This window comes from Dysidea avara, chromosome 5 (genome assembly GCF_963678975.1).
Source record: "Dysidea avara chromosome 5, odDysAvar1.4, whole genome shotgun sequence".
Lineage (NCBI taxonomy): Eukaryota > Metazoa > Porifera > Demospongiae > Dictyoceratida > Dysideidae > Dysidea > Dysidea avara.
The window spans coordinates 38824866-38849600 of NC_089276.1; the positions used below are offsets into that span (position 1 = coordinate 38824866).

Below are 24735 nucleotides of genomic sequence, written 5' to 3' on the forward strand. Positions count from 1 at the left end.
AGAGTGTCCAGCTCAAGCCCCTTGGTCCAGCTTGAATGCATTCACCAAACACCCTGTGTAAAGTAACAGTTCAGCCTTAATTCAGAACAAATCAACAGTTTTCTATCCCCAGTGAAGGAAGGTGAACTTTACGCAGGGTGTTTGTACAGGCCATACTGAGTTAGACACTCTCCCCCATACAAATATTATGAACTCTTGGTTGTACTGTTTGTAACTTTAACTCAACTCATTGAACAGTTGGTGAAGATAATAGAAGGCAATTGTCAAAACCCATACAATGGTACCTGCTTGATAGTATTTCCATTCTGTATTACTAAACACTCCTGTGATGTATTACTAAACACTCGTGATGTATAAACAATACAAACAACACATTGTGAAATATACAATGAATCATGTCATTTAAGTGATGGGAGAATTGTCAGTCAGTACATAAAATATTTACATCTTTAATTTCTAAATAGAGCATGCTTCAACAAATCAGCAGACTTTGGTCGATCTTCTGGCTTCAGTTCCATGCAGCGGATACCAAGGTCCCTCACATCTATTGTGAGGCCGTCTGGCATCGGAGGACTTTCAGTTGCTGTGGCAATCTATGTAAGAGACAAAAATAAAATGCCGCCATTCTTTGCTTCCAAACTGACCTTGTAAATCAGGGCAAACTTGTTAGTAGAGCCTGTGGCATTCCATGGTGGCTTGCCTGTGGCCATTTGTATTATACAACACCCAACGCTCCACACGTCACAGCTCCGACCATAATGCTCTCCCCTAACAACCTGTACATATGCTATTGTTACACTGTATCATATAGGGAGACCTTCCCATACCTCAGGAGCCATGAAGGGGACAGTCCCTTGGACATCATTCCTAAATTCATCATCCTCAGTGATGTGGGCAGCTAGTCGGGCGGCGGCCCCAAGATCTGCTATCCTTAATCGCTGACCAGTAGAGTCCACCAGAATATTAGCACCTGAAATGGGAACCTAGCATAATACACACCTCCAGTGTGTGTGTGTGTGTTGTGTGTGTTGTGTGTGTTGTGTGTGTGTTGTGTGTGTTGTGTGTGTTGTGTGTGTTGTGTGTGTTGTGTGTGTTGTGTGTGTTGTGTGTGTTGTGTGTGTTGTGTGTGTGTGTGTGTGTGTGTGTGTGTGTGTGTTGTGGAGTGTAAGGGACACAATATATATCAAGTGAACATTTACAGTTCTACACAAATGACATTATTACCCTTCAAGTCTCGATGGATGATGCCATGATTATGAAGGAAGGCTAATCCAAAGATGACCTGTTTGGTATAGTTAGCTATCACCAAGGGATGGAAGGCACCAAAGTCATGAAGTAGTCTCTCAATTGATCCTCCTGCAATATAGCAGCACAAAAAACATGATGTGATAGCTGTGCTCTGTTAGAGCTTGACATATACCACAGAATACAGTAACATATAGGCCAGTGGTCTGTGTGCTCGCACCAGGGGCAGCTGACGGTAAACTTAACTATAGTCAGCACTTCTTAAACTCACCACTACTTAAATCTAGACAATTTCCTGTAGTATATTTGTATATCAAAACCTCAGAAGGGTCTTCCCCTTTTAATTTACCAACCACACAAAGGACATCCATTTTTGTTTTTAAAGAATCAAAGGGACCTTCACATCATAAGGCCAACATTTCTTAAACTCTTGACCTGCTCACATACCAGTTTGCCTTACTGCAATCATTACTGTAGTGAACAAATACAAAACATTTCTGTGTTAAAGATTGAAATAATCCTCAATCAGTTATTCTGCTATACCAATCATAACCATTACTTGTTAACTGAAAGGCACTTTACAGGTTCAAATGGCAACAAGGAAAGTTATTATGTTGGAGTAACAGTGAACACTTCACAATTGCATTTGAACCCCCAGTATCATCTAGTACTAGTACGCATCTCTACATTTGTGTGTAGTCTTTACAATGCCTTAAAAATTATGTACTCTCAACCACTCTAAACAACACTCACTGTTAAGTATTCAGTTTATACAAAACCAACTTCCTTTGATTTGCTAGTTCCCTCCACAATAACTCACCTGCCATCCACTCCAAGAAGATATTAAAGCAACCTGGTTGTTGGGTGGCTCCGAGGCAGCGGACAATGTTAGGGTGTTTCAGTTTCATCAACAATGACACCTCCTTGGTCAACCTCTTCTGTTCTTCCTCTTCTTCTGATGAAGTGTTCCGTATGTAGGACACCTGACAACAACAGAGATGACGGAGTGATGTCATACTACAATAAATTGTATGAGTAGCCTCTATCAAGAGGTCAAGACACACGACAGTGTCATGTGGCCAGTGAAAACATGCAACAGACAAGTGTATATTTTACAAGAACCAAGAAAACACCATTCTCATGATCTATACCTATGAAGGCAAACCAGCCATTTTTGCTATGGAACTCCAAACATGGGCTGAATTCGTACAGCAATCACTGGCTTGGAAGTTGTCTTGTATTTTTCTTTGTTGAGTTGACATTTGGCTGGTTGGCAATGTGCTACTGTAAAAGGACACATTAAACAGGAACTATATAATGCAAATGTAGTGTAAATAGAGTCTAAAGCAGTTACACAGGTAGTCGGGTACAATGAGATGTATAAATCTTCAGGTCTTTAGTAGCTAACACTCTTGCTGTGCTCATGTGCTACAGCCTCAGGCCTAAAGTTGGGTTTACACTCCACATTGTACCCATATAACTATTACTTAAATGAACATCTAAGAGTAGCCTAGGGCTGCTACCTCAGTACACAATGTGGGACCACTCACACAACTTTAACTGCCCGTGATTATAACAATACGATATCTTAAGAGCCTCTAATAGCCAGAAAACGTATAACTAAGTAGAGGGCAAGTTGAGCTATCAAACAGTGGCTTATAATTAAGTACTGTCTTACAATCAAGCAGTTGCTTACTTGTTTGGTAGCCATAATAGTTCCAGTCTTAATGTCTTGTGATAGGAAACATGAACAATATGCTCCTGATCCGATTGGCTTTCCCTTCACCCACTCGTTGTCTTGACGATACACATCATATTTACCATCTGTTGTGTCCTCCTAAACAACAACACATGATATACACCTAGCTAGCATGACAACATATACAGGACAACAGAACTACTCTCAATATATTGAACACATTAGCCTAAAGCATAACTTGCTTTGAAGTTTGAGCATAATATGCATATTACCTACGTAAGTAAATTGTACAAGTAGCTAGGGGATCTCTTTACACAACATACCACAAAGGTCATTCTACTTGTGTACATTTCTCCATCAGGATATTTTTTAACTTGTTCTTAAACCATATTTGTACTACAATAAACAATTCTGTGTATATGTACTTCACAGTACTGTACAGCTGGCGTGTGTAACAACCAGTATTGGGAGTAACGCGTTACATAATATTATTACTTTTGTGCTAACAAAGTAATATAACGAAATACGCTATGAAAACAGGTAATATAATGCAAGTTACTTTACTTACAAATGTAATGCGTTACATAAGTAATATAGTTCGTCTAATATTACATAATGTTATTACTACAAGTAACAAAGTTACTAATCTTGTTAGTTATCCTATGAGTAACGCTTAACCACAACGAAGTAACGAGGCCTACTGAATGAAGCTTATTAACTAGCTTCTTACGATTTACACATTGTCCAACAACGCAATCATGTCACGTGATAAGGTGGTAGCTTCACATGTAACAGCTTAAGGCTGTGGACACAAAGTAATATAATATGTAATATTATTACAGTTACTTTATTTTATGGGTAATATGTAACTGTAACAGTTCAGTTGCAAGCAATATGTAATATGTAACTAGTTACTTTTACAAAGTAACTTGCCCAACACTGGTAACAACAACCATTTATCAGGAAGATTTGTGGACTACAGTGTGCATTATATAGAGTGTACTCACATTGTCAGGTTGCACATGGATGATGACAGTTTCAGTGGGTGGGGCTAGTGATATAGGTGGGTGTGGCTGGTCCTCTTCCACCAGTGACTGCACTTGAGCTAATGCCATTGCCTCTTCCTCCTCAACTTCCCTCTTGCAGTGTAACACTTCTGTACCATGACCTCCACTGCCAGTTGACTCTTGGTGCTATAAGGGACAAACGCAGTGATGTCATTGGCTGAGATATGTACCATATAGAGTATATACACATCACCTTACCAATGAAGATACCTTAAGACATTCCCAACACTAAACACACACCTTAATATCATGATCTTTAGTCATTGTAACTCCCTCCATTTCTTTAGAGAACTGTCTAGCCATTACAGCACTGATGTGGTTGTGTTCATCACTGCTCACATGGTCTCCATTACTAGAGGACTCTGATGTGGTCTGCTTGGGAACGTCACTACTCTCATTAGATGATACGGTGGGCTTTGCTCGTGAGGTAGTTGATCTGTCCTGGGACACATCCAGGTCAGAGCATGAGCTGTCATGTCTGCCAGCTCTTACATGGTTGTAACGAGACTCCACGTACACTGGTTGTTGAAATACAGAATCCATATTACCAGCAACAAAATCCTGGTTATAGCCTTGACTGGTGCTGACATTGAGATTTTCATGCGTTCCTGACATGTCTTCAATCTCCGATGAAATATCAAGGTTCTTGGAGAAATCTCTAGAGAGGTCATTCTCTACATAACTCTGGTCTGGTCTGGGTACTGATAATTTTAACTCATTATCCACACTATGCTTGTCTCTGAATGCTGTACTGTTGAAATTGATGCCATACTTGCGATGCTTCTTGCTTGGCTTAGCAATGCCCTTTTGAGCCAACAATTTACCAACGACCTCTCTCACAAGTCCCTGAACAGACGAGTGACACTGGTCTATGGCTTCCTTTGACTGGTCCAAAATGGCAGGACAGTCTAATGCTAGTTCTATTGATTTCTTGTACACTCTTATTGCAATCTTAGTGACCTTCTGCTGTTGCACATGCGTCGCAGCTGATGCAAACCTCCACACATTTACTAACAGCAAATCAGAAGGATCTCCTGGGGCTGAACTGCTGGCAGAAACAGTTGAGTTAGTCGCCTCACAAACTTTAGGTGGTATAAAGTGAGGACCAAATGCAGACATGGCATGTTCCAGAAATAGTAATCGTCCGAGCCACCAGTGGCCGGAAGGGCTGGGGTTAGCTATTGGTGGCATCTCAAATGCCAAAGAGCAGACAAAGTGGACTCCACCAAATTCCTGAACTGTTGGGTGACCACAAGCAGAACCAATGGCTAGAGGACCATCTTGACCCATACAAAGATGATGAAGGAAGTCTTGTGAACAATCTCTTGCTCGACTAGAAGAAACAGAAACATAAGTAACAAAGGTAAGTAGTTACAAGAAGCAGTGCACTAGATACATACACACAAATAGCAAAACCTCCTGTGGAATGTGCACAAAGTCACACCTACCCAGGGACACCTATACACTACTTGGATATTATGAGTCAGCACAGGCAAATACTCCTGGGACAAGACTAGTAACTCACACGAAGTCACACACACACACACGCACGCACACACATACACGCATGCACACTACACACACACACTATTACTCACTTTTGAGCATCAGCACATCTGACTAATATTACACAGAGGATTGGTTTAAATATTCTCCTCAGTTCCTGTAGGTCCTGACCACAGTCACACAGAGAGTGACACAAGATCACTCTACACAACTCCTACAGCAGTAATAATAAATGACACGTATGAGAAACTATGTATGTTATTATATTCACTATCCCACTATGGACCCACTGAAGCAGGCAGTAAGTATTACGATGTGTAAAACTGTTGAATATAGAAATAATTTGATGACTTGGATCACTAGACAACTTTTAATCTCAGCAAGTGTCCTAGTAGCCACACAGTACTTTGTGCAATTAAAAAGAGAATCAAGGATGAGGAATGTTTACAGTTGATATTGACGACCTGAGATGTCATCATCATAAATTATTCCTATATAAAACATAACACTAACTGTCACAATATACTCTAATAGAGCAGTCAGCTTAAGGTCACCTGCCAACTTGGAAACGTTTGGCTTATCAGCCCCCCCGCTTAATGAGCATAGCAGTTCTTTGATCACAATAGAACATAACACAGATACCCCTCTCTGCACACTCACCAAAGATGCCAGATACACTTTCAAAACAGAGTCCGTACTGCTGTGAGCAATGATTGGACAGCACGCCTCTAGGGCATAATGAGCAATTGATGACTGTTGTACATCTTCATCAGAGAGTTGTCGACTGCTGTGATGGCGATGCGTGAAGCTGGGCATTAATAAGGATACCATATCTCTGGCCAGCTGTTGTAGACCAGCCTCTCGAGACTTCCATGTGCTGGAGAAGATCTGATCTAGACAATGCTTGGAGACATACTAGAAGAACAGAACATTTCTTTAACATTTAAGTTTGTACAAGTATAAATTATGCTATCTACAATAGCTATCACATGTATAGAAATATCTGCTAATTCCTCAGTGTAAAACTTGTATAGTATCTACTCAAGAAATGAGCAGATGATCGAACGTCTTAGACAGGTTACACAGCAAAAATTAACATTTCTAAATCCCAACGTGCCCATTTATGGAGTTCTACTGTTATTATCAAGGATTATGGCAACAGACAATTTAGTGATGTGCAATACATATCGATATATTGGTGATACTCTGGTTGTATTGTGATACCAATACCATACTTGCGTATCATCAATATTTTGATTGTACAATCATGGCAATATTTTGATTGTGCAATCATGGAAATATGAAGGTCTGGTTTGTGTAATTTAGCAGTAGCAGTGTAGCTTGGTTGTTTACCAGTTTCCTAGACTCTTTAAGCACAGTGCAACAGAGTAATAGCTGGTACAAAACCCTGAAAAATTATCACCACCCACGCATTTTTTTGGCACTATAACAGTGTAGCTGGGTTGCTTACCATTTTCCTTAAAGCTTGTTATATAGCATAAGTCGCCAATTATCGGTACTATTTCATCACGCAATTGTAATTCCTTAATTCAATGGTGTATGAACTTCTGGTTTGAACCATTTAACAGAGCAGTCTTTCTTCTCTTAGCGCACCAAATTTTAATTATCTCACGTGAGTGAACGTCTTGTTATGAAGAAAATCGCAATGTCTATCATGTGCCAATTATTGGCATGGGGTACCTATTATCGGCAACTGTACTTCCCTGATTGACCAATTATCGGCACAATGTGCGATTTTGTGTGTAACTCCATGATGGTTCGTTGGTTAAATTTATGGGAGGTGCAGTCCTTGGGTAACTCCATTTCACAGAAGTTTTACGAAGATGAGACCAGCCGTTCGAGAGATATTCAGGTGAGACGTAAAAGCATACTGATTCCAATACAAAATTACTTTTACGCAATTCCATACTTAACCAGAATGGCTTGTAAAGTTAACAACAATTATAGAGCTTTGCGTGGGCGAGATCAAAGAAAAAAGTGTACTTTAAATTTCATAAAGTACACTCTCAGCCGGCCAATAGTGCTTCATCGACTACAAAGAGGGCTTTATTGCACCGCAAAGAGTGCTTTATTCGTTCAATAAAGAACTCTTTGCGGTGCAAATAAAGCACAGTTGCCCACGTGCCTTGGTGCAGGCTAATAGCCTGCGGGACTTGCGCCAGTACAACTAATCACTCTAGCCGGTGAAGGCCGATAGCCTCGCCGCGTTGAGTGATCAATCACCCCAGCCAATATGAATTATACCACTGGATTGCTTTTATAGACATACCTAAACGCTTCAACGATGGGTGGGAGAAGGTAATGTTGCTGTTACGTCTGTTAATGTAAACGGACAAGTCCTGGAGATATCACGAAAATACTTCTGCATGTGACTCACAATGGAATCGATTGTGGGTTGCGAGCAAAACCTGCCAAAATACGCGATGAACGTCTACCATGCCAAACTATGGTGAACTATACGTGAGTTACTTTGTTAAACTAGTTTGTGTGCATTCAGGCTGCTAATAGTTCGTGTAACGCGTGTTAATTACGAGTCTTAGTGTATGGTGAAGCTACACGACTAGAAAGTTCCACAAATCATTTAAAGCATAGCCTTGCTCATGTATGAAAAATAAAGCACTTGGCACTCGGTACTTGGCCTCGATGCTAATAAAGCACTCGGCTTCACCTCGTGCTTTATTAACATCTCGGCCGCACGCTTCGTGCTTTATTTTTCATATAACACTCGCAGCTATGCTTTAACATATACTAATCACTGAATGAAAATGATTCTAAGAGATGTTTTAGAGGCGGCCCATTATGGAACTTGGTAGCCTCTGTATACCCTGCAGTCTCTATAGTTTACAAGTGCCGATAATTGGTACCTGCCGATAATTGGCGACTTGCGCTAACAGTGCAGTGGGATATCAGGTACAAACTTTATTAGCAGCCCACACATCTAATTGCATTTTTAGAAAGTGTATCGTATTGTATTGGTGGCTGCATAGCTGTTACATAGATATGCTCTTTCAACACACACCACTAGACAAATAGCGACCATAATCAGATTTGGCAGGACACATTATGTTCTTTCAAAGTGTAAGGGGAAGTTCAATGTCTGAGATGTGCATGACTGTTTACTCTATTAATAGTAACTACCAGTTGGTTGCTAGGAATGCTACATTCTTACAAACCAAGGCAGGGACCACATATACACCAATGCCAACCCCTCTGCTGTACTGAAACCTCATAAAAGCACACAGTTCTGTGGCTATGACACAGGCTACTTAACAGCACAACAGGCAAAGTACAGTACATTTGTGTCTATACAGTGTATTGGTGTGTCCAGTCAACTCCAACCAACTACAAGTTTGTTGTCATGACACTCATAAGTTCTGGTAGGTTATTAACTTCTATGTTTGTTACAATACCTTCTCCAACTTCATGAGATAGTCATATAGTTTCTCTGGTAGATATGAGTCAAGGAAGAAGCTTGTTGTGTCCACTCTGCTGAGGGTGCGTTGTCGTAACAATGGCGTTGGGGTAGATGTGTCAGGGGTAGAGGCGGGCATGGTACTACGTGTGTTGTTGAGTAAGGGGGAGTCCCTGAATTGACAAGATACAACAAGCTAAATATCCATATATGCGCGCATGCAAGCACAGTTGGAACTCTAATCATGATTATAAATACAAATCTCAGAGAAATCCACATAATTACAACTAATATAAATCACACAATTACAATTACTAACTGGTTTCTGATGGGGGTGGTTGGGAAGACAGGTGCTGGTGGGTTATCATGGGAACGCATGATGGAGGATGGTCTGGGGGTCATGTGATCCCAAGAAGCCATACAAACTGGACACTTAACAAAGTTGTCACCACGCCTCCTTTGTTCTGTACCCCCTAAGGGTGTAAACAACATGAAATGTTAGTAATGTAGCAAGCACAGTATTACATGTACACACAATTTCCTTTTACCAGAATGTTCACATCGAACTGAAACCTCAACACATTTTCTAGTAGGGATGTAACAATATTACAATATATCGATATATTGCAATATTTTCTACCACAATACAATACAATATTGCTATTGCTGTATTGCAATATACTGCAGAGCTGTGATTTGTGGATAACTATTCAGCATCAAAGGCACCAGAAAGTAATAATTGATGATTTAGTGATGACCAGAAGCTACACTCTGAACGAATAGCACTGAATATAGTACTAGTGTACTTGTAAATGTGTTTAATGATGGTTGCTTGACTTGTGGTTATACTGTCTGCTGTACTTCAGCGTATATGTATGGTACATACCCACAAGTCAGATATGGGTTATTTACAAGTGTAACATTCACTTCACTACATTTCAAAATCACCAAAGGTCTTATTCATAATATTGCAATACAGCAATATATTGCAATATTTTAAAAAACAATATGCAATATGGAGTATACCCATATTGTTGCATCCCTAGTATTGCTTGACCTGCTAAAAAACACTCCATTCTACTTTAGTTATGACCTATCAGAGTATTCAGCACACACTTCCTATAGAAAAGCCTCAAAAGTGCAGACTGGCACAGTCTCTTTTGAACTTGTAACACAAGTCTATTCATCTTCACTGTCACCACTCATCATCTAGTCAGCTGAACTGTTACTTCTCTTGAGGAAAAGAAAGAAGAACAAACTTTTCATTTTTAGCTGTTTTCTCAGTTACCATGTCAAAGGGATGATACAGTACACAGTTGTGATACTACAAAAACAGTGTACATACAGTACGTCAGATTTACAAGACCAACAAAATGTCTTCTCTGTATCACTCTCTGGCAATGTATTGATACATCATTATATCCCATCTACACATATCAGCTGTACAAGTAACAGGATGACAGGTAACAGTGTGATGGAAATGAGGTACACTTGGTACTGGGAGATTATTTTATACAGAAGTGCTAGGGCTGGGACTAAATAAACTTGGTAACAATGTTTCTAGTAATCTTATAGCAATATCGCGATAGTAAGCTGTAATTATCAAATCGCGATAATGATTTTTATATTGAGAGTATCGAATTATCGCTCAGCACTAACAAATATTGAAATTTACCTTTGAACATTTCCTAATAAAATGTCCAAACATTCGAAGCTTCAGTGTTAGCTGTTAGCTTTCAAGTTACAGGTTTTCTTGCATTTATGCACATCCTTCTTAAATTTTATCTTTCTAATCCTGTTTAATAAGTTTGTAAGCATTTGGAAAGTGCATAGTAGCAGTACTGAATGACATGATTGATTGACTGCAAATGGGCGTGTCCACTATATTGCAATCATGCATAGGTAAACACCAACTAATGGCTAAAAGCACACGAAGATCAATCACGAAAAGACGAACATCAATCTCGCAAGATAAATAAGCAGCTGCAATAAAGATAACAACGTTTATTTGTAATTCTTTCGTAGACTATGAGTGCATTACAAAGCTTCAAAGGATACTTTTATTATTCGAAGTTTACTTAACCTTCGAACCCACCAAATATTCGAACCTTCATCCCAGCCCTAAAAGTGTTACTTCTAAGTTAATTTCTTGAAAACTGCTTTGCTGTCATTGCAAAAAGCTTCAAACCTCCATTATAGCTAGTCTGTGGTTGGAAGCTAATTAACCGGTGGACAGTGTATTGTCATTTAGCTTCACCAAAGTAAAGAAATTTAATAACCACCCCCCTCACTACCTGGTTGCACTCAAGGTGATGGGAAACAAGGGATCTTTTATGTTTGGCAAAAGGAAACTTATTTATCTTTTCCAAATTTATTCTCTAGCTATAATAAACACTTCATTACTACCTCACTATGGAGCTTGTATAGCAGGGAGTGACTTGATGTTGAAACTTTGTAGGTGGTGACTTGATGCCAAGAGGACTTCAGAGTCAGCCACTAATGCTAAGACCCTTCCCATTCACCTTACTACCACAACCATGAGAACACCAAACAATCAACATCGACACTTACAGATCTCCATGCAGTGACGATGTAGTTCAATATGACAGCCATTAATACACTCCAATAGATCTTCTCCTTCAACAATCTCTAATAAACAGATTGGACAAATTTCATCTTCCTCATCACTGTCAATACCAGCCTCCATGGTAACCATGCCATTATCATCACTAACAAACACTTGTTCTTTCTGCTGTTGCTCGGCAACCATCATGTTGTCATTGGTAACAGTACCTGACATACTGTTTTCAATAGTGACATTTTCTTCAATGTTGCCACTGATAGGAAGTACTGATTGGAGACTACTACCCCCGTCTGACCCTCCTGTAGCCATGAAACTAGTGACAGAGCTTGACGATGAGTAATGGTGTTGTTTAGATGGGACTGACTTGCTGCGTCTCATAGAGTTCCTCTTGTTGGGGGACATTAAACGTCTACTGTGGTAGTCATTCATTAAACTTTCCACCTTGAAAAACACAACAAGCTTAATAAAATTGAAATTTTAATTAAGAAGTTGATTTAATACTGGTAAACCACTATATAGCAAAATCTGTACAGCAAAGGGAACATGCTACATGTAGCAGCAACAGGAAAATATTTCCAACTGCATGCTGTGAATGAGTTTTAATGTGTGTCTTTCTCTAAATTTTTCATGAAGGCTCACTTGCTGTGAACAGCACGAACTGCTCATGAACTTTACCAAACTGTCTAACTAACTGGGCAATTATAAAAACTTATGTTCACAACAAATTCATGACAATTATTTCATGAATGGTTTATGACGTACGCTTGGAGCAGCATTCATGAAAATTAATGTTGTAATTGTGAAGTTTTTTTTGTTGATCCTACCATAGCAGGTTTACTGCTCTTGCTGGGTAGAACTCTGATATGGACATACATGGAATGGCAATGTGACTTAAGTCACGTTCATCATTCAGTACAACATGTGAAGACATGTGGCCTATAATCAGGGGGTAGTTTATACAACATGTGACTTCACCTCATAATTCTTCAATTCCCTGCTCCACAACTTGGGGTCATTCTGACTGACCTTCAACACTCTCAACATCACAAACAACAGGTGGATACAGTCCGGCTTGTTACAGCTACACTTCTACAGTGAGTAAATATGTGTGATTATGTTGGTAATGATAATGACAATATTACATTAGGTATAGAGATTGAAATAATGGAGCTTTATGTTTTCCCTTAATGGAGTAACCATAATCAATTACAAGATTCCAAAGTAATGATAACAGTAAAGTAATGATAACAGTAAAGTAATGATAACAGTAAAGTAATGATAACAGTAAAGTAATGGTAACAGTAAAGTAATGGTAACAGTAAAGTAATGAAACAGTAAAGTAATGATAACAGTAAAGTAATGGTAACAGTAAAGTAATGGTAACAGTAAAGTAATGATAACAGTAAAGTAATGGTAACAGTAAAGTAATGGTAACAGTAAAGTAATGATAACAGTAAAGTAATGGTAACAGTAAAGTAATGATAACAGTAAAGTAATGGTAAATGGAATACATCATTGAAGTAATATCCTGATGAGCTCCATGATTACTTAATATATTGGAATATATGGTGATACATGTACAGCAGCTATAACTATCATTTGTGGTAAAGTAAACACATTTATAAAACTCTGTAACTGTAATGACATTATTGTAGAAACCTTTGTCCCCTAATAAATGCTTTAAAATACAGAGAACACATTTTATTATTATTTTCTATTGTTGGACAGAACATTATTAATTAGTCTTAAACAAATAAATAGTGCTTAATATTACAGATTTTATGGTAGTCACATAGAGTATGGACTAAAGGACAACAGTTGACTAGCCAAACTGAACAATGCCACAGTAAACATATTGTCAGTGTGCCCATCAGACTACTCACCTGGGTACCAACAATGACTCTGAACCGACTCTCATTAGAGTCTCCAGTGACAAGGAAGGTGTTGGGGCCGGGTTGTTCCAGGAGATATAGTCTAGCTCTCATAGCCTTCTCTACTGTCCTCTGACGTGACGATTGCCGGCTAACTGTGGATGAGGCAACAGGGAGCTTTGATGGTAGTGGAAGCTGTGGGAATGGCTGCACAGGATTGATCAAATATTTGGGGGACATCGGGATGGGTGAGGTAGATGGTTTAGGTACACCATTGGTCGGGGTAGGGTATCGTTTATCAACACCTCTGGATACTAGTGGTTGGTTTAGGGTCGGAGTAGTATGATTGGTTAATACTGGCGGGGGTTTGACTAGTGGGGTATAATGGTAGGATGGGTTAGCAACGAAGTTCTGTACTGGAATGGCTGAGGGTTTCTGTGAGGTGGCCATCTTGGGTGGTGACGTCAGCTTTGAAGAATGATCATTAATAGGAACCTATAGAATATAACATGACAAATTGGGGGTACAAAAAGCACATCACTTGAATGAATTACAAATGGTATATTTACAGCATTTCTAATAAGGTTGTAAATTATTGAGTATAGTGTAACTATTTGATGATCGAAGGAAAAATTTGACGAATCAGAATCAAACATTTTAACAAGTAAAATTTGACATAATGCTTCCAATATTGTAAATAAATGTGAAATTCTGAGGGAAATTTTGTAATCCAAGTCAAATTCGTTAAACTTTTGTACAATAATTATGGTAGTTGTATTTAGACACAAATTGGCATTCAGAGAATGCTTTAATGTTGGTGAAGCACACAGGGTTAGTGTAATAGTTATACCATGGCTGCAAGGGATTTTGCTGATATATACACCCAAAGCCCGAGGGCCGCAGGTCCAAGGGCTGCGGGTGTATATGTCAGCAAAATCCCAAGCAGCCATGGTACAAGTGATATATATCACTTGGGGCGCACTCACCTAATAGGTGAAAGAACTAACGAGAACTCATCCCATTTGTTTTATACAGTAGCATCTGAAGATTGATCGTGGTTTTAATAGTGTGGGCTAATAGCCATCAAAACGTTCTCCATACGTTAAAATGTCATTAATACGTTACTGTGCTTCAACACACAATGTTAGAAAACTTGCGATTGTGGGATGGAGTTTATATTGTTATCATTTTTGTACTAAGTTAAGCCAACTAACTTCGCTATTGGGACAGTAAGTAAGTTATTATATTAAGTTAAGTACTTAGGACTGTAAGTTACTAACCTATTTCAACGTAGCAGTAGTAGCTTTGCTGTTCCGTGGTCTGTTCAAAGGCTGATATGCAGTGGGTAGAAATACGCATCCACAATCGCCCAAACGATTATTTTATGCCTTCATTAACCTTTAGCAACAACCAACTACCCTATCTTAACAAATGTGCTAAGCTTAGCAACGACTACAAAAACAAGTCCCACAATACAAAGCTCTATGTCGCTCAATATAATGAGTCAAAGTGCATCGATTCTTTGAACTGGCTGGGTATCAGTCATTGGCAAACTGCTTTCCCATGATATTGCCCAGGCAATATGCGAGTTAAACACTGAGCGGTGCCTTTGAACGCCCACACGCTAAAGTGGTATATATTCTGGTAAGAGACCTCTTACTGACCAAGCCACAAATTTTGACAAAATGTACACTTTGTGGGTCGCTAATAAAATTCGGGCCATTGTCTAAATTACTACGACATACAGTATTAGGATTATTCAGTTGATAAACACTCCTGAGGAATGATGTAATAATCACCTCAACTCCTCCTAGGTGATTATTACATCACTCCTTCAGGATTGTTTACTGCTTGTCTCTACCTATACACATAATAACTTATTCTGTTGGTTAGTTAAAGACTACTGCACTTGCTGAGAAAGAATTCTTGTAACAACAGTTCAAAAGCCTGACTCAGAAGAATTTCATTCACCACTCCCACACACTCACCTGTTGGCTGAGGAATCTTGAGAACTGAAGGCTCTGGTCTGGTTGGGTCTCCATGACGACTGGTGGAGGTGAAGGCGGTCCATCGTTATAGTCACTCAGAATAGAGGACAGCTCCTCGTTAGAATTACTATTAGGTAGACTCATCTGATAGTCCATCTCTGCCAGTCCCCCAGTGTGGCCAATACTCTTACTGGTTGTCATTGACGATGGCATTGGTTTACGAGGAATAGCAGTTGTCCTCTTGTTAGCTAGCGGTGGTGAAGACTTGGGGTTTGATTGGGCGGAAATTCTCTGTTGCTGTTGTATGGCGGATACAGATTTGTTGGTCAGAGGTAGAGATGGGTTGATAGATTGTTTGGACTTGTCCACCATGAGAGGATCACCAGCGACTTCTGTCTCCTTCGGTGATGGTGGCTTATGGAAGTTGTCTGGTACAGAGTGTTTCCTTGTGTGTCCAACTGAAGGGTTGACCGTCAATACCTCTTGCTGTGAAGGACAAAGAGATTGTAGTAGATACTTCTATATAAGGGCACATAAATGGCCACATAAAGTGTTTATCACCACAATAATTTTTCTTTTCAATCATTACTGGCTGAATGTAACAATTTAGCAACTTTATAACAGTATCGGTAAACAGCAAGTTGCATGTGAGCTATCTTGCTAATAAAAATAAAATATACACACCTGCCAACTGCATCGTTGTTTAGAGCATTGGCATATGAGAAATGACCTAGGGATTAAAAAACAAAAAACAAACTATGGCTTATTTGGTCCAAAGAGGTGTTCCTCTTTTAAAAGTAAAAAGGTGCAAAGTCTAAACAAGATCATTGTCATGGTTGTGGTTATTTTCTGTTGTTCCCTAAATTTGGAGTTTGTTCTAAATTGCATTGTTAATCATTGTACTGCAGGTCCATATTCTAATATATTCAGCCAGGACTCATGAACCAAATAATTATGTCAAGTGTTTGTACAAACACAAATTATTACTAGTCTTGTCTTGTACTCACACTTGTTAGTACTGGTACAAATTATCTGATGAGATAGGTAAGACATCATCAAACCATTAGCTTTCTCTGAAACGATGTCAACCCTTATGAATTCTATTTGGGGAAGTTTTGTACATTAGTCCCACGATGGGGTAATCAGTAAAGGGGACATGTTGAGCAAAGGGATTAATTAGTTTATACTGGTAAATGATTTTCTTTTGCTATTGTTTCACTTGCAAAAAAAAAAAATGACCACATGTAGGAAATGACCCTGAAATATCAAATAGAAAAAAAATCAACATGACTTTAGTTATTGTAAATTTAAATCATGTCAGTCACATGCTACAATCCTTGAGACCTCCTATATTGTCATATCGCGGATTGCGTGACCGTTGTCACATTAGAGTTTCTCAGAGATTTTCTTATAGAGGCAATAGCCAATCAAATTCGCTCGTATCACGAGATCTAGCGCGGCAAAAATGGCTGAGAGCGGGACTTCTAGCGGGACTGAGCCAAACAGAGTGATTGTCAATGTAGTGCACCAGGACCACCATTCAAACAGTGTCACTACCGTGAGTGGAGAGACAAGACCGGCTGCCTCTATTTCGTCTGTGAGTACTGTACAGGCTAATCATGCTAATGGAATTCGTGGAAACTTACTGCCAGTTAGCAGTGGTATTGTGATGCCAATTCTCTCCCAAGAAGGTTTGTCGGCATTATTACAGTCATACAACTTTGCCAAGTCTCAAGAAACAGTCAGCCTATTTCAGTGTCAGCACGTACTTCGGCAGCAGTGACACAACCAAGATTTCAACAGTCTAGTACTAGTAGTTCCCGTGGCACACAACTTACAGGTGTCAATAATCCATTGGTTACTAGCCATGTAAAATATAGTACTGCTACAAGTCGTAAAGTGAATTTCAATGTCAAGGTAATTAATCCAACTAAGAAAAAAGAATTTGAAACGTATGTGCTGAGAGAGGTGTCTAAGGATCGTATTTCTACACCAACTTTACTACGTAAAGAACTCATTCAGCAGTTTGGAGAAAGCATAGTGTCTTCTGCTCAGGACTTTGCAGTTGGATATTACAGGGGTTGTTGTAAGCTGAGTATATGCTCTCCTGCAGACATTGAAGAAGTTTGGAAATGTGCTTGTAAAGGGGAGAACATTACACTTTGGTGTAATGGACCCAAGCAGACCAGAATTGAAATTGGTTCTGACAGCGATGAGGATGTTGTACCAAAACAGAGAAAGAAGCAAAAGAGATGTGCATTAGATGAAAAAAAACAGGCGAGTAGAAAAACTTGCATCTTCTCTTCGAGAAAAGCATGGTGACACATTCACCAAGATTCAATACAGGTTGTGGGCCGAAATGGTAGATGTGGGAACTCACAAGTATGTTTGTAATATTAATATAAGGCTATATATTGTAATGTGTTACAATTGCAGTTAAACCTGACCACCCATATAGCTATGCGAGACTGTACCGTATAGTCTAAATATTTTGAGGGGGAAATTTTTGTGATTTTGGTGGGTACCAACGAAAATTTTATCCTTGAAATATTTAGACCTCCATAATTATAGTCTAATACATTTTGGGGATGTTTGCAATTCCATGAACTATTTAAATTAGGTAACACTGCTCAACCTCGAAAAACGTGCCCTTTGAAATATTTAGGCTATACAGTAAGTCTTGGCCTCAATAATGAGGTGACCTTATTGGAGGTTATCAAGCACATGTAAATTGTGTTAGGGGCTAGTATTGTATAGTTACAAGGTGGTCTTATTGAGGTGGTCACTGAATATGGTTCATTGTATATTCTATAGGTCTTTAGAAGAACCACCTGGGATACCTGCATTTTGTGGTCGTCACAAACAGTCAAGTTATGTGCAAGCTCTAAGCAGTGCAATGGCAGAAGTGGCAAAGAGTTTTGTACCAAAACCACAGAGACCATTGCCAACAAGTGATACTGATATTCCAGGGTCATCTACAGTGTCTCCTGGAAAGATTGCTAACTTGAGGGCCAGTTATCTTCAACAGCTGAAGGATTTGCATGGTCTCTATAACTGTGGTGCTCTGAATGAGTCAGAATTCTTGGAGCAGAAAAAGCCAATATTGCAGCAGTTGACAAAGCTTAAGCCCTAGTGCTTTCTGCCAGCAAAAACATTTTACACATGATTTTAAACTTTGAAATTGTTTTGTTAGTTTAGTGTGTCACAGTATGTACTGGCTACTTGTACCCTGAGTATGTTATGTATTTTCTACAATTTTCAACTGATACAGACTGGAATGCCATCAGTAGCATGGTGGGTATTGAGAGTGATGTATCCACTAGCAAACCATTGGCCTGCATGTACTGTTTCACCTCACCAAAGACACATTCTATGGGGTTATAGTCTGGTGAGTATGGTGGGAGAAATCTAACCAAAGCTCCAATGCTACAAATGGCATCAACAACATCATCAACATGATGAATTGATGCATTATCCGTCACCACCACGAAATTTACGCTATCAAAAGGTCTAAGGATAGGCAGCAATTGTGTATATATGAAATCCAGAAAAACATCACCATTTACTGTTTGTACACGTCCTGAATACCTTCCATTGACAATATTCCAATGGCAGAATATCGCACACCTCTCAGCTGCAGCTGGTAGTCCTGTGGTGGTAGTCCTCTAATCCCATATCCAAAGTAACGAAGTGCACTTCTCCTGTCACACCCAGTTTCATCAATCCATACTATCGTTGAAGGGTCAAATGCTGACATCTCAGCCACGTATTCAACACGTTTCACTTCTGATTGCTGCAATGCAATGTGAGTAATCCGTTGACGACTCAAACCCAGCTTTCTAATTGTACGACATATAGTTGATACATCCACTACAATTCCACGCATTCTCTGCAACTCTGCCTGTAGCTCCCTTAGGTATATCCCAGGATGGCACGAATTCAGCTCAAGTAATAATAGCTGATCATCATCACTTAACTTGCAATAACAACCATTACGCCTTTCAAATGGATGGACATGCCCTGTTACAAGAAATCTCTCAGCATACCGATGGACGGTTCTATCGCTGACGAATAACATACGCGCTACTTCATCAGCAGGCTTTGCTAACATCATGTTTTGCCAAACAATTTGCCACCTCAAGTCTACTGAATAGGATACAGGCATGAGTAACTGCTTGCATGAATCGGCCAACTTATAATTTTAAACTCAGTCTATAATGGCTTTCGATTGGTTACTTTTCACGTGATATCATTGACCTAAAAAACTTATTGACAACGGTCACGCAATCCGCGGTATGTGATGTAGTGTTGTCTTGATACTCAGACTGGTAATGTGAAACCCCAATATGGCTATGTATCAGCAATATGAGGGATTACCTGCTTGTTGTCTTACAGGACTGGTCTCTTGTATCGTCAGATATCCAAGCAAGTTTCTGAACCAGTGTTTCAGGTCAGCTAATGTAGCCAAAACAAAAGGTAAGTAGTCAAGAAGACAATCCACTCTGACACAGCTTCAGCAGCACAAGTGAGTAGTCACACATCAGATGTAAATGAACACACTAGAGGTATGCATCAGAAGCTTCCCAAGCTGCCACTGCCAACCTTTGATGGGAATCCCTTACAATGGCAGACCTTTGGGATTCTTTCTCTGCAGCAGTAGACTCTAAGTGCCTCACATGCATACAGAAATTCAATTACCTTCGTGCCCAGCTAAAGGGAGATGCATCACGTATTAGTGACTTCCCACTATCTAATAACAACTACTCATATTCAGTGGAATTGTTGAAGGAAAGGTTTGGTCAGAATCACAAGTTGGTAGAGGCTCATATGCAGGGCTCAACCCAGAATATTAACCTAGAGGGGGAGAAGTAAGTTGCTTCGGATTCTAGGGGGGTCTGGGGACATGCTCCCCCAGGAAAATTTTGAAAATTTAGGTATAAATATACTCAATTTTGGTGAAATTTTACTGTGATGCCATTGAATATTGACCATTGGATTATACTTTGGGATCAATTAAACCTTTCCATTTCTCAAGGCTTTAGGTATAAACCTAGGGGGGGGGGGGCAATAGCTAACCCAGAGGGGGCCTGTGCCCCCCCCCTAGATTAACCCCTGATATGGATGCATTGTTGAATGTGCTGCCACCCATCTAACAATTTAAAGAGCTTACAGACATTTTATGACACTTTGCAAAGCCACATCAGAGCACTACCAGAGTCATACGGAGCCCTTTTAACCACTTCTGTTCTGAGAAAACTACCTCCTAGTGTTAAGATGAATATGGCCTGTGATCACTATAATAGCAAGTGGACAATCGACGAATTATTAACTAGAGTGTTAAAAGAAATACTCATCCTTGAAGCTGGTCTACCTACTGGACACAACCACTCCGACACTCGAGGCTATTCCAACCACAGCATCCTTCTATACAGACACCTACAAGACACCACAGACTCATGATATACCAAAGAGAGATCCAGTGTGCGTATTCTGTAAGGGTATGCACAAACCCATTCATGTCTTTCTTGGGGGGATAAACTGGTTTATCTCCCCAAGAAAGACTTGACATTGTGAAGAGTGCTGGTTTGTGCTTCAACTGTCTGGCACGGCATAAAGTATCTCAATGCACCTCTAAGTTCAGTTGCCGTGAGTGTCATAAGAAACATCATACTAGCCACTGTCACGCCTTCACCACCAATTTAGAAGCACCTCCACCTCCACCTCAACCAATTCCTACAGAATTTACTTTATCTTCCACAAATTCAACCATGACATCTACAAATTCTACTGCCACTAGTTCATTTACCACCATGACTCCTGCACCATTGTCTGCATTTTACACTAGTGTCTGCCTCCTAAAAACTGCCATTGCGGATGTATCAGCTAACTGAACAACTGTTGAGGGCCATATCCTATTCGATGAAGGGGCCCAATGCTCATTCATTACCCAACAGCTGGCTGACACTATACAACTGCAACCAATCCGACATGAACTCATCACAGTGTCCTCCTTGGTGAGCAAATTTCTACGCCAACAAGGTTTGCTGTTACAACAATCTCCATTCATACATTGAATGGAAGTCAGATCCCTATTTAGGTCCTGATTGTACCCAAGCTAGCTGCACCAGTTCGAAACTCCATCAGAACTCACCTCAATCAGTTCTCTTACTTACAAGGACTAACACTGGCTCATCCAGTGACTAGTGATGAGAATTTTTCCATATCAGTTCTCATAGGGGTGGACTACTATTGGCAGTTCATTCAGGACCATGTTGTCCGTGGTGATGGAACAACAGCTGTCCAATCCAGATTGGGGTATTTGCTCTCAGGCCCACTTCCTCTACCCCAACCAACTTCAACAACTAGCCTTCATATTTCAATCCTTTCCTGCACTACAGAGAATGCTAGAGATAGCAACCCAATTGACACTCCATTTTGCAACTCAGAAGTGTTTTCCAAGAATGAGACACCTGCAATAGCCTGTGATATCTACTCTGTGACAACTTGTATGAAGAATGACGTTAAACAGCTACCAGTATCAAGGTCTCCAACAACCTTGATTACTACCAGTGCTGTAAATGGCAATGAAGATAACCAGAATTGCAGTTCCATGCTAAGTGAGGGATCTAGTGAAGCTTACTATCCTCCCATTTAAAGACAGAAGTTCTCAGCCCAAGCCCTTACAATCTACCAGTAGGTGGCTACAATCCTAAACTATCCAGCTCTTCCCCAGAAAGCCTATTCCAGCTTGAACAGAATCTCAAAACAAACACTATCCATCTTGTGTTGGAGGATGCTGATCCTTTTAAGCAGTTTGACACTCTGGAGACCACTACTAAAGCTGGAAAGAGGAGCCATGAACCAAGGAAGTCTGCAACAACTACAGCTCTTATAACTTGTGATGAAACCAAGAGAGGACAACACAAAATTAGAGCATGGATTGACCCCCCCCCCCCCCCCCCCCGAGGATGTCCTGAAGACATGTTAAGCAACATATTAAGTATATACTCCGTATGGAGTTTCTGTATAGTTGAAAAATACAAATACAATACTACTACAAACATGCTAAATTGGACTTTTATAATCAAATAACATTGTTAAGAATGGGTGTTGTTGGGTCTTGCACTGATGCCTCTGTTCAACAAAAACCAGATCAGCTTTGTTTATTGGTTTGAATTCTAATATACATGTATTGGCAAACACTGTGCGATAGTGTGACCAAACAGGAGACTTAGTGTTAGCTAAGAAAACAATGTATTGTGTTTGGATCTGCAACACACATGGCATGGAATCTGCGATTTATGAAGGAGCCATCATCAAAAAAAAATTTTTTTGAGATCACAAGATGTGTGACTGACCTCCAATGGGATCACATGACATGCATTCTATTAGAATACAGTAAAAGAATTAAAACCTCCATAATGAGATATTGGTCCCAACAGGCCTATCCCCTATACGTTACCTGTGAAAGAGGAGAGCAAGCAAAATGGCAAAAATTATTGGTTGGTGAGTGTCCATTATAGAGAGGTGTGGTGTACATGGTTGTTGAGTCCTTATATGGTGGATATCATGACCAGTCACAATTTTTCTTTTTTAAATTAAATAACTAATCAAATCTTTGGCTTGTTTTCATGTGACAGCATTGACTTTATGACAATGGTCAAACAATTCACGATAGATTCTGAGCTCATAACCAACCCAGGTGCTCATGTGACCAGATGTGATGAGTAAACACAACAATTGGATTATTCCATATACTATAGACACAACACATGATACACTTCACTGGGTACCCAGAGGTGTTCAAGTGTCATCATCTCTCATCTCATGATCTCAAAGAAAGGATTGAACTAATTCAACCTTCACACCTCTTAATATTCTAAAAGATGGATTGTATATTCATACTGAAGCATCCCAGCACTCTCACAAACCTTCTCAGTACAATGTACTGCTTTCCTAAACAAGCCTTAACACCTAGAACAATGCTTGGTTGCACAATTTTACATCGTTAAACATAAGCTTATGACACGTGACCAACTTTTTTCTGTACCATACCACATTACTGCTACTGGGTGAAACTGTAGATCATAAGACACTATAATTGTTATAACAATAGTTATTGTCCAAGTGTTGTGGAAATAAGCATTAAAAAACTTAGCCTTTGTTCTTCATGTAATGTACTTATTAGTCACTTGAATGGCTTAACCTCAACCAGTAGCTAACTCTGGTAGTGACACACCAACAGTTTGCATTTGCTTGTGTAAACTAAACTCTAGTAATTATTTCTCTGTATGTGTTGTTGCTATACAGCCACTACAGGATACACTGTAACACAGGTACTCATTCACTCAGTTGATATATTTGTGTTCATACACCACACTATTACACATTTAACTACATGTTGAGCTCTACTTAGATAGCGCGTTGATTCGCGCCACTCACCTTGACCTGTGGAGACTTGGCGGGAGCACGAGTGTTAGTGGACTTGTTCAAAGAAGTAGATGAGGTGTTGTATCGCTTCTTTCTGTCCAGCGATCCTGTACGAGAGTGTCTACTCAACGCCCTAACCCTCTGGTCGCTGTCGTTATTATCAGCGCCTTCATCATCGTTCAGATAATCGCTAGACACATTAATGATTTTATATTACTGCTCATGGCGAGGTGATTGTCTAACCTGCTGTGTGACCGAGTCTGAGGCTTTGGGAGGTCATTTTTCTGAGGAGAACTAATCGTAACTTTCTTTACTTTCTTGAACATTTTTAACCTCACTGCATGGTGATCTCTTTTTAGAATATATCCAAAATATCGCGCATGCGTCTAGACCACACTGCACTGCTAAGGGGCGGGCGGCAGCCAGACTACAGTAACTGCGCTACTGATGGGGAATCCCCACTTCCATCCCCACACACAAGACTGCCGCCCGCAATAGCGGTCTGTAGGCCTGAGTGTTGGGGCTCCTCAGAATACATACATAGCTACATACATACAGCCTGCTTGCACCGGATAAAATAACCCGGTGTACTCTTTCTCTGTGCCCTACCAAAGTAGCTTTCTTTTGCGCACGCGCAAATAAATTAGCAATTACCATGTGATGCAAACTATTATCACCCGATACTGTAGCTGAGGATTTGGGAGCTGACCAAGGTTTGACATAGCTACCAGTAAACGGCGTCACCGTACGATGGAACGACTTCCAGGACTACTTTTAACCGTACTGTGCAGCATTATTGTTGGTAAGGTCATGTAACCTTTTAATTCTAGCAGTTTTCTGTGTTTGTGTGCCGGCAGTGCATGCAAGTACGTAGTCTTGCCAGCCAGCCTGTATTATCGTTTTCTTTTGTCA

At 39.9% G+C, this 24735-nt stretch overlaps 2 protein-coding genes across 2 annotated transcripts in view; one reads left to right on the forward strand and one right to left on the reverse strand.

Moving 5' to 3' along the window:
• Positions 1 to 326: 326 nt before the first annotated feature.
• On the reverse strand, positions 327 to 24190 carry LOC136256327 (mitogen-activated protein kinase kinase kinase 1-like). Its single transcript, XM_066049250.1, has 18 exons — positions 24067 to 24190; positions 23836 to 24013; positions 15394 to 15879; positions 13418 to 13900; positions 12510 to 12623; positions 11522 to 11975; positions 9270 to 9423; positions 8949 to 9123; positions 6178 to 6432; positions 5610 to 5731; positions 4252 to 5344; positions 3952 to 4137; positions 2942 to 3082; positions 2066 to 2228; positions 1225 to 1356; positions 828 to 970; positions 645 to 776; positions 327 to 593 (listed from the first exon to the last, which is right to left on the reverse strand). The coding sequence occupies exons 1-18, from the start codon at positions 24147 to 24149 to the stop codon at positions 450 to 452; spliced, it is 4638 nt and encodes a 1545-aa protein (XP_065905322.1). The 5' UTR covers positions 24150 to 24190; the 3' UTR covers positions 327 to 449.
• Positions 24191 to 24471: 281 nt separating this feature from the next.
• The window catches only part of LOC136256328 (hemicentin-1-like), a 92479-nt gene continuing 92215 nt past the window's right edge, over positions 24472 to 24735 (forward strand). The window contains exon 1 of the mRNA XM_066049251.1: positions 24472 to 24625. Coding sequence (XP_065905323.1) covers positions 24574 to 24625 — 52 coding nt within the window. The 5' untranslated portion in view covers positions 24472 to 24573. The remainder of the gene's footprint in view (positions 24626 to 24735) is intronic.

Bases quoted from the DNA above. Each gene is read 5' to 3' on its own strand.
- LOC136256327 (XM_066049250.1), bottom strand. From the start codon at position 24,149: ATGTTCAAGAAAGTAAAGAAAGTTACGATTAGTTCTCCTCAGAAAAAT. The intron at 13,901-15,393 runs GTGAGTGTGTGG...TATATTCTATAG, and splicing joins CAAGATTCCTCAGCCAACAG to GTTCCTATTAATGATCATTC. The intron at 6,433-8,948 runs GTATTGTAACAA...CTGTTCTTCTAG, and splicing joins ATCTCATGAAGTTGGAGAAG to TATGTCTCCAAGCATTGTCT.